The sequence below is a fragment of the Pan troglodytes genome, chromosome 15 (genome assembly GCF_028858775.2).
Source record: "Pan troglodytes isolate AG18354 chromosome 15, NHGRI_mPanTro3-v2.0_pri, whole genome shotgun sequence".
Taxonomy (NCBI): domain Eukaryota; kingdom Metazoa; phylum Chordata; class Mammalia; order Primates; family Hominidae; genus Pan; species Pan troglodytes.
The window spans coordinates 52,773,421-52,786,363 of record NC_072413.2 but is presented as its reverse complement, the minus strand read 5'-3'; the positions used below and the strand labels follow the sequence as shown (position 1 = coordinate 52,786,363).

The following is a 12,943-nucleotide window of genomic DNA, read 5'->3' as shown; positions in this document are numbered from 1 at the left end:
TAAGAAGCCACTATGAATAAAAAGCACCAATAAAACATCATACATGATAATATTGTAGAACACCACTGTCCCTAGGACAATGTAGAGATGCCAAGTACACACTGCTTAAATCAGAACAAGGGGGGAAAAACATGTAGTGAAATAGATTTTACTCTGAGATTTTAAAATTGTTACTATTTTCTTAATATAAAACAGTTGCATTTGGTGGGGGTCAATGGGTAAATACAAAAAAAGGCACTGCTGCTTTTATTACTAAATATCTGACTTCACAGCCTTATGCATGCAACTGTTTGATTCTTTTATAAATAAAATTCTTTTGCTTTAGGATTTTTAAATTGAGCTGTATACCTGTAGTCAACACAGGACTCAAAACAAGGTGGGGACAGGGTCTTAAAATTTATCAAACACTCAACTTAAAAAAAAAATTAAAACACTAATAGCAAAACACAACTAAGTAGATAAATCTATACACTGTCAATGAAAAATAAGCTTTTCTTCTTTAAAAAAAGAATTATGTTGTTATTAATAACAGACTTTATCATGGTTACCAGCCATAGCAAGTTAATAAGTAACATATCCAAAATAATATCTCTAATAATCAGATAACCATTGTTTCTGTATTCAGTGAAGGAATAAATAGAAATTCAGATTTGCAAATACTTTAAGGTCTTCTTCCTTTTAAAGGATTCATGCGAATGTGATTGTGTTCACAATCTGTTTTCTGAATAACATGAGTCTTTATGGATATATGTGTTTTTGCAGCAGATCCGAATGCTTTCCTTTCTCAGCAAGATGTGTAATACCATGGTTTTTTTCTCCTCTTTATTCACTTTCTCAGTATCCTACAAACCCACATTCGCAAACCCTCTGGTCTTACCTTTGGCCTTCAACCTTTGACCTATTCTTCCTGCCTTACATGTGATCGTCCATCCCAACACATTCCCCAAGTAACACTAAGCTTGTTTAGAAAAGGGATGTGGGGGATGAATGTTAATGGCACTTGGTTAAAAATAATCAACTAAAAAATGCCATCTCTTTCTGCACATGGATTTGCATCTTTAGAACTTAGTCACCCAAGGAGAGGTCTGAACCTTTTTTTTTTTAATTCAATGAATGAAATTGTGGATTCAAGCCTTCTCTGCTCACGAAAGGCTTTCTATGGTTACATTGTTCTCACCTTCTTAGACTCAAAAGGGCTTCAAAAACCTGGTGGCGGCATCCAAGGCTGGGTTGGGTGCATGTTTTTGATCTTGAAAGTAAAAGAAAATTGTTCGGATTTCATTAAGGCCTTTTAGGTCTGTATGTAGTTCATTAGCTTTAAAAAAAAAAAAAAGGGCAGTGATTTCCATAGTCTGATCTTCTGAATTTCAACTCTGACTTCACACACACACACACACACACACACACACACACACACACACCCACACCCACACCAGGCACCCGACTCATCCATGTAACAAACAGGCCTTGTACCATCTCCCTGATCTTGCCTCTGGCTGAACATTCATACCTTCATTTACACAACCTGATTTTCCACACAACTCCTCTTTGATTTCCTCTAATACCCTCCACTGTGTCAAATTCTGAAATGTAGCCTTTCTTGCCCTTCATAAACAGAGCTATTACTTTGTGGTAGGTACCACAGTTTCTCAATCTCCCACCAAGTAACGAGTGTCTTTTTCCTCCCCTCTGTGTGGATGGATAAATCAACCAACACAGCAAATCCCTAATTCATACTGTGCGGATAGCGCTGTCATTTCCATCGTGAAATCAACCTTTCCTACATCTTTCATCGCCCACTGGAGATGGCGGGGCTGTGCGGTGTGGGCCAAATATCTCCCTGCATGTGCTCTCTGGACTTGCTGACTGACCCCTCTGTACGCTGTTGCTGGGCCTTTCTCCCCTCCTCTCCCTCAGCAGTGACAGGTGAAGTAGATGCAGCCTCCAGGCTCGAGTTCCTACAAGCAACCCTAATGTAAAGGTTTTGAGCTCATTTTCTGGGTATCAAACCTCTCACAAGGGGAAAAAGTCCATCCTTGCCTTTTCTCCTCCAGTGGAACTTGTACCCACCTGTGTGTGTGTGGAGCAAGGCTGGGAGTGACAGGATAATGCCCCATGGGTGGGGCGGAAAGGGAGGGAGGCCTCTCCGTGACAAGCAAATCCAGCACAGAAAGAGGCTGCAGGATTCTTTGAGAATCTCTGGGTGCCCTGCGAGCAAACCCATAACTGATCACATGATGTCCTCATCCTTGTGCGCTCACCCAATGCTGTGCTCATTCCAGCCACGTCCATGTCCTTCAAGTCCACCCATACGCTCCTCCCGCCTAACGGTGAAAGACGGACAGCTCAGGCCTACATGACTGCATCCATCTTCCCAAGAAGCAGAGCTTGGCAGCCGTTTTGAAAAGACAACTCTGCTGCTCTTATAAAAATAGAGGGAAAAAATGAATCCATAACAACAACAGATCCTTTACGAAAACCATAGTATGAAGAGAGGTTCTATCCAAACTCTTTACACATTATGTACCCTTTAAAATTATTATGTAAACAATACACAAATCAAAGTTTAGCTGAAGTTTTGTTGCAGGGAATTTCTTCCTTCTTTCCCCTACTGCCATGGGCCCTCTCCTATGGCTGTTTCCAGCAGGGGCCTCAGGGACATCCAATCAGGATTAGATTGGATATAAAAGGCAAGCCACTATCTTGCTTTGGGTGCACGTGCCTGCGATATCCTTCTGTGGCCTGCCTGTGAAGCCAGGCCTTCCGAGAAGCCTCCCCAGGGCCAGGGCTTCTGCTGTCCTCTTATGTGTCTCCTATCTCTTTCATGGCAGTACTCTTTCCCCTGTCCCCTTTCCATCCAGAGAGCTACCTGCATTCCCTCCACCCCCCTCCCAGTCTCATAATTCCCTAGAGACCCCTCCCCACCCCACACACCAAACCATCCCATGACAGAAACAAATGACAAAATAACCAACCCCAGGTCTACTGATATGTTTACGAGGATGACGTACGCTCTCACAAAATCAAAACGGGAGAGGGACCAGGGGGAAAAAAGGCTGCAAAGTATCTTGGAGGATTCTGTGCAACCCTGAAGATGGCTGACACTGGACCCGCAGCAGTCGATTTCACGGCCAGCGCGGTCACTCTCATCTTCAGCTTCTAGATGGTGGAGGTCCGGTCAACCCCGTCTGGGAGAGAAAGCAGCAAACAATGGGCACAGGTGAGCAAAACAATCCTGTTCGTGCCCACCTATGCCAACGCCATGCATGGTGGGCCTCCCAGCCTCTGAGGGCAGAGAAGGGCACCTACGTTCATGTGTTCACGCATTTATATACCCACCCACACGATATCTGGGGAACAGCTATTTTTGCCGGGAGCCATATTGAACCTGAGAACCAAGATGAAAATATCTAATCCTCACCTCCCAAGTACTTATATTTGAGGGTAGACACAGACATGTAGACAGACAATAATGCTATATGTGATCATTGCTGTAATGGAGTAGGTACCAAGAGAGCAGGAACGTGGAGGAAGGAATGATGGCTGCCCGGTTGGCCTGGGAAGTCAAGGACAGTTTCAGAGAGATACAAAATGACTTTTGTAGCTGGTGCTGGCAGGAGGAGGAGGGTGGGGATGGTGTGCGGTGCATGCATAGGTGGGATGATAGGTCATCCGGTGGTGGAGCTGAGGGTGCGTTGGAGATTTAGGATGAAGGATGGGGAATGCGGTAGAGGAGATGGGGTGGAAAAGCCAGGCAGGGGCTGCAATGGACACGCAGGTGGACCTGTCTAGCTCACATCCCTTTCTTTGGCAGCCTCTCCTTCTCAACCCACGTCCCTGATGAGACACTGGGGACAAGGTGGCTGTGACCCTGTCCACAGCTGAGCAGACCAGAGGGATGGACACATCTGACCCAAACAAATCCAGATTCTCTGTCTCGAGAATCTGATCAAAGGCAGAGATGTCTGAGGTCGGTGTTGTGGGCACTTAGAACTGAACAGTCTTGGGGAGGTGGGAGAGTGCTGAGGCCGCCCAGAATCTGCCACATCTACATTTTGGAGAAGTGGATGACCCAGGCTACAGAGAAGGCAGGGGATATGACCATCAGAGGTGTGAGGCCTGCCCGGCCCCTTTTTGGCTGTCTGCTTACACGTGGGTTCTAGAACGGTCCCCAGGAGCAGACCATAGGGTCTTGCATACCATGAACAAGAGCTTAGAAGTAGGTAGTTGGGGAATTATAAGCAGTAGAGTAATGAGATTTAATTTTAGAATGGTTTCTCTGGCAGCTGCATCAGATAACCTGAGGAAGGATAAGGCTGGTGGCAGGTGGACCAGTTAAGAGGCCCCTCTAACAGTCTGTGCCAGAACTGACAAGGATTTTTTCCAGTGAGCAGAGAGGCATGGATTAGCCATCACAGGCGGTAGGAATAACTGCGTTCAGTGACCACTAAATGTGGGTGAGACAGGGCTGTGGGGTGCCTCCCTGGCTTTGCTGATGTCCCAGTCCAAGCCCCAATATTACAGAACTGGTCCACCGGATGCAGCATCTCTATTTGCTTGGCAGAACTTGGGTGTGAAAAGGGAGTGGCAGTGTGTTCCAGGGAAAGCTGGAGGACCCAAGTGACAGGCGTGCTGAGGCCACCACAGGGGGCTGGTTCCTGGCTTCCTTGTGGGTGGAGCCAGGCTGGCAACTCTTGCCAGTGGGGCCTTGGAGGAGAAGCACTTCCTCAGTTGAAACTTTTGAGATAACTGTAGGTTCACATGCTGTTGTAAGAAATAGTCCAAACAGACCCAGTGCACTTGTATATAAGTTCTGTATGATTTTAGGGGAGATTTTAAAGAAAGGAAGCAATGGTCCCTGAGTGTGTCAGTGGTGTCAGATCACCAATCCTAGAGGCCAACAGATGTGAGCCTCTCTTTCTCCATTCCTGAGTTGCAAGCATTGGAACCTCTTTTACTGTGCTTTCCTCTCCCTGCCCGTTCCTCTTCCCATAAAAGGACTTGATTCATTAGCATACTGTCTCCAGCAAGGCCATCTTTCCTGGCACCTGGAAGGGGCTGGCCAGCAGAGAAGCTCTGTCATATTGGGAGGGCACACTGCCACTGTGCCCAACTAGGCCACCCTGAACTTAATTTGCATTCTCTGCTCAGGAAACTGCTTACGAGGCTTCCCACCAGAGGGGATTATTGGGAAAAAACACAGCAATAAAAAAGCTTAGGAGATTAACAAGATGAAAACATTAGCAAAAAACCCATCGGTTCAGAGAGGTTTTCTGTAAAAACAGAACAGACTGAAAAAAACGAAGTCTTTTCAATGAAAACCTTCCTTTAATAAAGAGCATTTGGTATTCTTGCTGCTAATGATGATAATGTTGGTACTTAGCAGTTTGATATGAGCCTCCAAAATGCCAATTGTCTGAGATGTATCAAGCCCTGGGGGAAAAGGTCAGTTCTCTTTTTTCTTTGGTCAAAAGCAGTGAAAGACTGAGTCAGTCCCCCACCCAGCTGGCCACTGTCGAGCAGGGGAGCACAGGGGCTTCCCTCCCCATGTCAGAGCTCTGGCAGGTGCCAGCTCAGGGGACTCACTCACCAGCTGCTATCCTAACTCTGGCCCCAGGGAGACTGTCATTACTACTTTTAATTGAAATATTTGCATATCATAAATTGCACCCTTTGAAAGGATACAATTCAGTGGTTTTTAGTATATTTGCAAAGCTGTGCAACCCTCACCACTATCTAATTCCAGAATATTTTCATCCTCCTCCCTTCAGCCACTGGCAACCACTCATCTACTTTCTGTCCCAGTAGATTAGTCTCTCCTGGACATTTCACATAAATGGAATCATACGCTCTGTGGTCCTTTATGCCTGGCTTGTTTCACTCAGCATAATGTTAAGATTCATCCACTGCGTCGCATAGGTTGGTACTTCTTTGCTTTTTAAAGGCTGAATGCTCTTTCACTGTTTGGATACACCACATTTTTTTGAGCCATATTCATCCTTTGGTGGACATTTGAGTTGTCTCCCATTTCTCATTAGGGGGCTGCTGACCCAGTCTCCTCTATGAGGTAAAGATGAGCTGGCAGCACCTCCTGCCAGAGGTACCAGGGATGGCCCAGTGATGTTCCTGAGATCTGAATGGCCAAGGCAGAGAGCAGTGGCTCGCAAATGAGGCTCTTTATAGAGCTCTGGGGGAAGTCACAGAAGGGGCTGTGTCTTCCCACCATCTGTTTGGTGAAGCTCTGTGATGCCCTTGGAAGGCTTTCAGCTCCCCCTGATGCTAAGGTCAGGTGGGTGTGGTCCCGGACCCACCACTCTGCTCCATGCAGAGCACTGATCTATTTCATATTTGGTTTCAGGATAAGATTGTGTTTGCAGAGACTAAAAATCTAACAATCTTAGGTCTGGAGGACAAGGCTCTCTGAAGCAGCAGAGGATGGCAGTCTTTTCCCCACCACTGCCAGGTGGCGCACGTCTTGGCTCTAGGTGTGCAGACAGCCCTTCTCTGGGTGGGTAAGTGTGTCTAGACTGGATAGGGCTATCGCTTCTCGGCCTTTTGGCTAAGAGCAAGTGTAGACTGGATAGGGCTATTGGAAAGGCTCATAGGAGGCCTCTCTGTGTCTCTGTGGCACAGAGCCTCCCAGGAAGCTGGCAGGAAATGGCAGACATCTCTTCTCTCCTCTGCCTGCCAAGCATCATAAATATCCAGGCCCAGAGAAAGGTGCCCGCTTAGTACCAGGAGGGAGCTGAAGGCCTCCCAGGGCTGCTGTGACCAAGCATGGCTTCCAGCCAAACACACGGGGGAGCACGGATGCTTCTGTGAGCTGCTTGTGGGGCCACAGCCCTGCACAGCACAGCCCCCATTCTGGGCTTGGGCAGTGGACGTGCAGGCGCCTCTAACTCAACCTGTCCCTGTCACACAGGAAAGGACACCTCAGCCTGCTTTGGGCTCCAGGTGTCAAGAAAGTTGTTTGCAACTGGGAGATACACAAACAAGCTGGGCTTTCTGTTTTTCAAAAATTCTATTTCTAAGGCAAGCTGGGCTATGCTTGGACCAGGCTGGGGGATCTAGTGCAGAGAAGGGAAGCATCCAGTGTTGTGCGGGATATTCCTACTAAAAGCCATGTCTCATGTCCCTGACTCCTCCAGGCCTGGCACTTGGCTGGGACAACTGCTGTGGTGTGATTCCCATGTGCACTGGGAGGTGGAGCTTCTGGGGACAGAGGGACAGCTTTGATTGCCAGGTCCCTGACTCACCTCCCAGAAAAGGAGGAGAAACAGGGCACTGGCCACTTGGCATGGTGCCGCTGGAAAATGGTCCAACAGTACCCTAAGGCCACTCTTTCTCCCTGTCCCCTGCCTACCCCTCCTTGTCCTCCCCCAATTCTCCTGAGCTCCTGCCACGGTATAGACAGCAGATGGCCAGTTCTCCCAGGCACACGGTAACAGGGACATGGGGACATGCAGGAAGAACACACTCACCTCCCAGGGCGTGTTCGGTCATACTGAGGCACAACGACTCCAGCCTGTTGTTGATGTCAGGTTCGGTCACGGGAAGCTGGAATTCTGCAGGGGATAAAGGGTTATGTTGGTGACAAGGAGGAGATAAGCAGGGTGCCACCTGGTTCCACCTTCAGGAGAAAGGTCTGGTGTACCTCCCTGGGAGGACTTGGGGACTGTCAGCGCTGGCATGGAAGGGGCTCCACTCAGGCTCAACCAACCTCTAAGGTCTGTTAAACACAGTCCACTGTGAACTTGGGAACCTGGAACAAAACGGAGACTAAAAATAGCTGGTCATGTCACAGTCTGTGCCTCCTCTGCTCAGAACCCTCCAGCGGCCTCCCATCAAAGTAACAGCCAACCTCCTGCCCTGGCCCACAAGGCCCCGCATGATCCAGGCCCTTGTTATCTCTGTACCCTCAATACAGCTCTCTCCTTCCTCTGCTCTGCCCCAGGCCCCCTCCTACCTCAGGGCCTTTGCACCGCTGTTCCCTGGGGTGGTTTCCATGGCTCTCCCTGCCTTCACATTTCTGGCTCTATCATCTCCTTGGAAAGGACTTTGTTCCTTGTATGAGCCATGCCCCCACACTATCCCTTTCCCCTGCTTTATTTTTCTTCATAGCCTTCGCCCACAGCTGTCATATTTGATATTTGTATTCACTTCCTACTGTCCCCCTCCCCTGACCCCGCTGAGTGCTCACCTCATTGGAGCAGAACTTGGCTCTGCCCCCTGTACCTAGAGCAGGGCCTGGCATGCATCTAGAGTGGGAGAGGAAAGCCAGGGCCCAGCACGCACCTCTTAGTGTGAGACCACGTGGGGGGCTTTAGGTGTGCGGGCTCCTTAATCTGCCCAACAAGCCCAAGTGGGGTTCAGAGAGGTGAAGTCACTCATCAAAGTTAGCCAACTAACACAAAGCTGGGACAAGACCCTCTCTGACTCCAGAGCCGGGGCTCAGCCACCTGCCACAGCAACTGCAGGTAACTGTCAACACACTCAGCCTCGAGGGCCTCTAGAACCAAGGGCTGAGACACCCACTCTGCAGGCAGTAGGGGCTCGGCTCCCACTGCCCGACAGTGCTGTGCACATTCTCACCACAATCTCCCCTCTACCACCTGGAACCCCTCTATCTCCCCAGGTTCCAATGTCGCCTCTTGTGAGCAGGAGGCAGTGTCTGGGAGCCACCTCCTCTCACCTGCTGGAGCCCTCACTGTCACCACCTCCGCAGGCCTCATCCGGTGGCGACTTTAAATGTCCTCAACTACCTGGAAGTGCCTTGTAGACAGTGATGATGCTTCCCTATCTCTCTGAATCTCCCACAGCGCCCAGCCCTGGCCTTCTGCCTCATACATGTCTACCGAGCGAAGAAAAAGAGAAAGTAGAAGAAGTAGAAGGAAACTCTGACAGCTAAGAGTTGTGAAATCCTTTTTTTTTTTTTTTTTAAAGTTTTGTGACACTGGTTTGAAAAGAATTGCAAAATCCTAAGGGGAGAGGCAGAAAAAAAGTCCCAGAGGGGGTGTCCACAGCGGGGTGTGTTCCAGGTGACCAAGAAGTCTCCGTGTTGCCACCACCTTCCTCTGTGAGCCTGGGAACCTGTTCCATGCTGAGGGCCTTAGCTCTTCTACCTGTCAAGTGGGCAAAGCATCCTGGGGTCCCCCTGCAGGTCACTTGCCTGCTCCTTCATGTCTCCACCAAGGGAGCACATGGGGCCAGAGAGAGAAGAAAGAGAAGTGAAACGAAGTTGGTGGCTTGGTGGGATAGGAAGCTGAAACCAATGGTTAAGTCAAAGTTTTGTTTTCCTTGATTTGCTATACATTAAGATAATCTCTGCAATGTGTGTTTCCCATTGTCAGCTAATTCAGAGGCAGATGTTGCTTCCGTTATTTAAAAATCTCAGAAGCCTGGCAAAAAGGAACGCTATGGAAAGCACCAGAGAGCTGACTGTGTTCTTCCTGACCCATGTTCCGGCATCAATGGGTTTGGAAGACAACCGTGCCAATACGTGAGCAGACGGAGGCCGACTGAGCTTCCAGGGAAGTGGGGTGCCACAGAGAATGGCAGGAGTCTCCACCGCCCCCACCCACTAGTTGCTGTTAGAGTAGGGTCGGGGCAATTAGACAATTCCAGGGGGAAGAGATTTTAGTATTTGCATCCATTCATGTGAAAATCATATGCATGCAAAAATTAGCAGTCTTCAGGGTGTGAAATCTATAAAATAGAAACACAATTTTATATATAGCGAGTTAGCAAATATGAAAAAAAAACAAACCTCAGCAATTATAGCCATCCATATGCTCATTGTAAGATTTAGTTTACTCTCCAGCGCTCCCCTTTAAACAAACACTGTGGAGAGATTTGGATAAATAAAGATGCTCGACATTTGGAGAGAAGTGTTTCAGCTGCAGGATTTCTTGCCAACACGCAGCAAAATGCCATTTTCCAAGCCTGGGATTGCGTGTTCCAAAAAGGGGGCTGAGAAACGCAGGGCTCTCCGCTCCAGAATCCCCAAACCTTCGTGGCTGCTCTTTTAGGTGGGAAGTGGGGGTGTTCGCTTCTTCTCCCCAGCTCTTTGCTTCCATGCACTGGGGAGCCGTGACCCCCACCACTCTGAGTGGCTTTGAAAAATTCTAAGTCTTGGGAGAAGCCCATATGTTCACACTGCAGAGTTTCCTAATAGTGTGACTTTTTAATTGTGTATTTGATAAAAACAGATCCATGCCATCTCGCCGCACGTATAAGACAGAAAGACCAGTTGGGTGGAAAACAGCTTCCATCTCAGGCTAGGAACCCTTAGCTGTATGGGGCTAGGTGCCCCAGAGGGGCATTCGGGCAGCTCTTGCCCCACAGACCAACATAAACCACCAGGCCAACCCTTGCTGTGGCTCCTGTTAACCCTGAGGGCCCATCTCATTTATCCCAGGCCCCTGCCCCTCGTGGCCACAGACCAGGCAGATGGAGATGTGAGTCTTCAGGAAGGCGAAAGGAAAGACCCCTCTTTAACTGAGCCTCCTCTGCTCTTTCCCAAAGGAGGCATGTTTCTTCGGCTCAGATGGCATCTCTGAGGACCAGTATTCCAGTATTCAGTAAGGATCCCTAGTTTTGGAATCCCCAAGGCCTAGGCTGACTTGAGACATTAATTGTATCTTTTCAGAAGTCCTACATGTATGGAGTAGTCCTGTGCTCAGGCCCAGGGTCAAGAAGATTCCGGAACAGAATGCTACCCATCCCTAATGAGGTGCTGCTGCAGCATCCACCCGAGGAGTCCACAGGGCTTGTCCTTGGCAGTAACCGTCCATCCCTGCTGGGTCTCACATGTGTGGCACCCACGGTGCAATTCTGCAGTGCTCTTTCTCCAAGGCACTGAGGGTAAGGAGCCAATTTCTTTAGGACTTTAGAATAAGAAACAGGCTGGGGCATTCCAGGAAAAATCTATAGAATCCCATTTTGCCAATGACAGCGGAGGCAACTCTGTTGGATAACTAGAAAGGTGTGGAGTCTGGTTCACTGAGGAGCAGGGTTGCTAGGAGGAGAGAAAGCAGGGAAGACAAAAAGGGACAGAGCAGTGGGACCTGCTCCGCTGTGATGAGATGAGTAAAGAAGAAAGGAAGACAAGAGAACTAAGAAGAAAGGGGGAGGATGGTAACAAAAGGGAAAGAAATGGCACAGGCAGGGAAACAGAGGGGTGGGGCAGCAGGCAAGCTGAGGATGGCGGAGATGGCCATGGAGGGTGGCAGGAGTAATGAATGGCATCCCTGAGTTGACCATGGGAACGCACCTTTTCTCTGGTGGCCTCCTAACATTCCTAAGCCTGCCGAAGGTCAGCACCTGTGGAGGTTCTCTGGGACCAACGCTTTCACAAAAAGTGATGGGTACAACATGGTAGAAGATGATATTGTACCATCTTGCCCCAAGTTGATGCTCAGAGGCAGGAGGCCGTGGGCCCAGCTGGGTTCTTGGCTATGACAGAATTATTTATCAATCTCCCTACCCATTGTCTGCCAGTCCTGAACAGGGATGTCTGCCTTGATTTATTAGAAGACATGGAGGAAATATTTATCCAGTACTGTACTTGGGTCCCTGTTCTGGTTTCTGCCTCTGCATGGCAGCCCCTTCCACACCCTACTGGACCCAGTGCACCAATAACTCTCTATTCTTTCTAAAGGCAGTTCTCCGGAAGGAAATGAAAAATAACAGCCTGGAGCCCTGTGCTCCCAGATATATGCAGCGTGCTTATGGCAGAAGAATCCCAATTGTGAGCTGGTACTTAGAGGAGGTTTGCTGTGGTGATCAGGTAAGTCACACCATGAAATGCTGCCATGTGAGGTGCCACTGGACCCAGCTCACATCCAGCTGGTTCACAACCAAGGGTAGTTTGCATGTGGCTTTGGGCAAGGGAAGAATGAGATTTCCAGAAGGCTGTGCAGCCTACCCTTCTGAAGGTTTTCCTTTGAAGCCTGCTATGGGGTTCCCTGCCCTTTTTTGTTAGGCCCTCCAGGGGGTAAAGAACCTCCATGATCTCCTACTGTTGAGCCAGGGCCACTCCAAGATCCTCTCTGACTGGATCCCAAGGACAACTAAGCCTGGGTCAGTAGAAATTAGTTGCTTCCAAAATAAAGGATCCCTCTCCAAGCAATTTCCAAACCAGTTATCTAGTTGAGAAAACACCCTGCCTCCATGAGGAACGTGACCATTCGCACAGGCGCCACACTTGTTTTCTGGTGAGCGTATTACACCTCGTAGTGTTTCTTACTCATCACTGGCAATAGCCACATGAAGGGTCTCCTGGCTGGTCCCAGGAAACAGCTAAAACTTGTCCATGTGAAGGTGGAGGTTGCAGTGAGCTGAGATTGCGCCACTGTACTCCAGCCTGGGTGACAGAGTGAGACTCCGTCTCGAAAAAAAAAAAAATAAATAAAGCTTGTCCATGTGGGAATAACATGAAACACCACTCCTGAGGGGCCTCCAAGTGCCCGTGAATTGTGTAGAACCAGGAACGAGGGACGAGTCCTGTAAACCCGAGCAAGGTGACTGATGAATTGATCCGCAACTTGGTGGGTTCTAGCCCTCTGTCTTCTCTGTATGAGACGTTTAAAGTCTCCCATCAGTAGAGTTATTTTAGGTTTACAGAATCAAAGCATCCTTCAAATGCATTGTAGTCTTCAAGATTTGCCCAGTTTACAATGGATTCTCTGAAGACATCTAACAGCCAGGAGGAAAACACTGCATTGTATGATAACAGTTTTCCGAGTATTTACTTTTGGGTTAGTTACACATCTCAATTTCATTTTGTGTTCACTATTACTCCTGTTCATGTACAGATGAAAGCCACTTTCTGACTTCCTGATTTTTGCTGTCCTGACATATTTGTAGTCTAGTTTTAACGCCTGGCCACAAGCCCCGGGAAGTCTCCATAGCGAACCAGATTGCACTGCTTTGTGTGGAAAGG

The 12,943-nt window shown here is 48.5% G+C and overlaps 1 protein-coding gene across 19 annotated transcripts in view; it reads right to left on the bottom strand.

Moving 5' to 3' along the window:
* Positions 1 to 2,976: 2,976 nt before the first annotated feature.
* Positions 2,977 to 12,943, bottom strand: part of SAMD4A (sterile alpha motif domain containing 4A) — a 222,686-nt gene continuing 212,719 nt past the window's right edge. For 8 of the 19 annotated variants that reach the window (XM_016926101.4, XM_016926106.4, XM_009427832.5 and 5 more), the window contains 3 exons: positions 7,655 to 7,762; positions 7,482 to 7,565; positions 2,977 to 3,188 (listed from right to left, as the gene is read on the bottom strand). In XM_016926101.4, coding sequence (XP_016781590.1) covers positions 3,160 to 3,188; positions 7,482 to 7,565; positions 7,655 to 7,762 — 221 coding nt within the window. In that variant the 3' untranslated portion in view covers positions 2,977 to 3,159. The remainder of the gene's footprint in view (positions 3,189 to 7,481; positions 7,566 to 7,654; positions 7,763 to 12,943) is intronic. The other 11 variants (XM_016926107.4, XM_063792916.1, XM_009427834.5 and 8 more) reach the window with 2 other exon arrangements.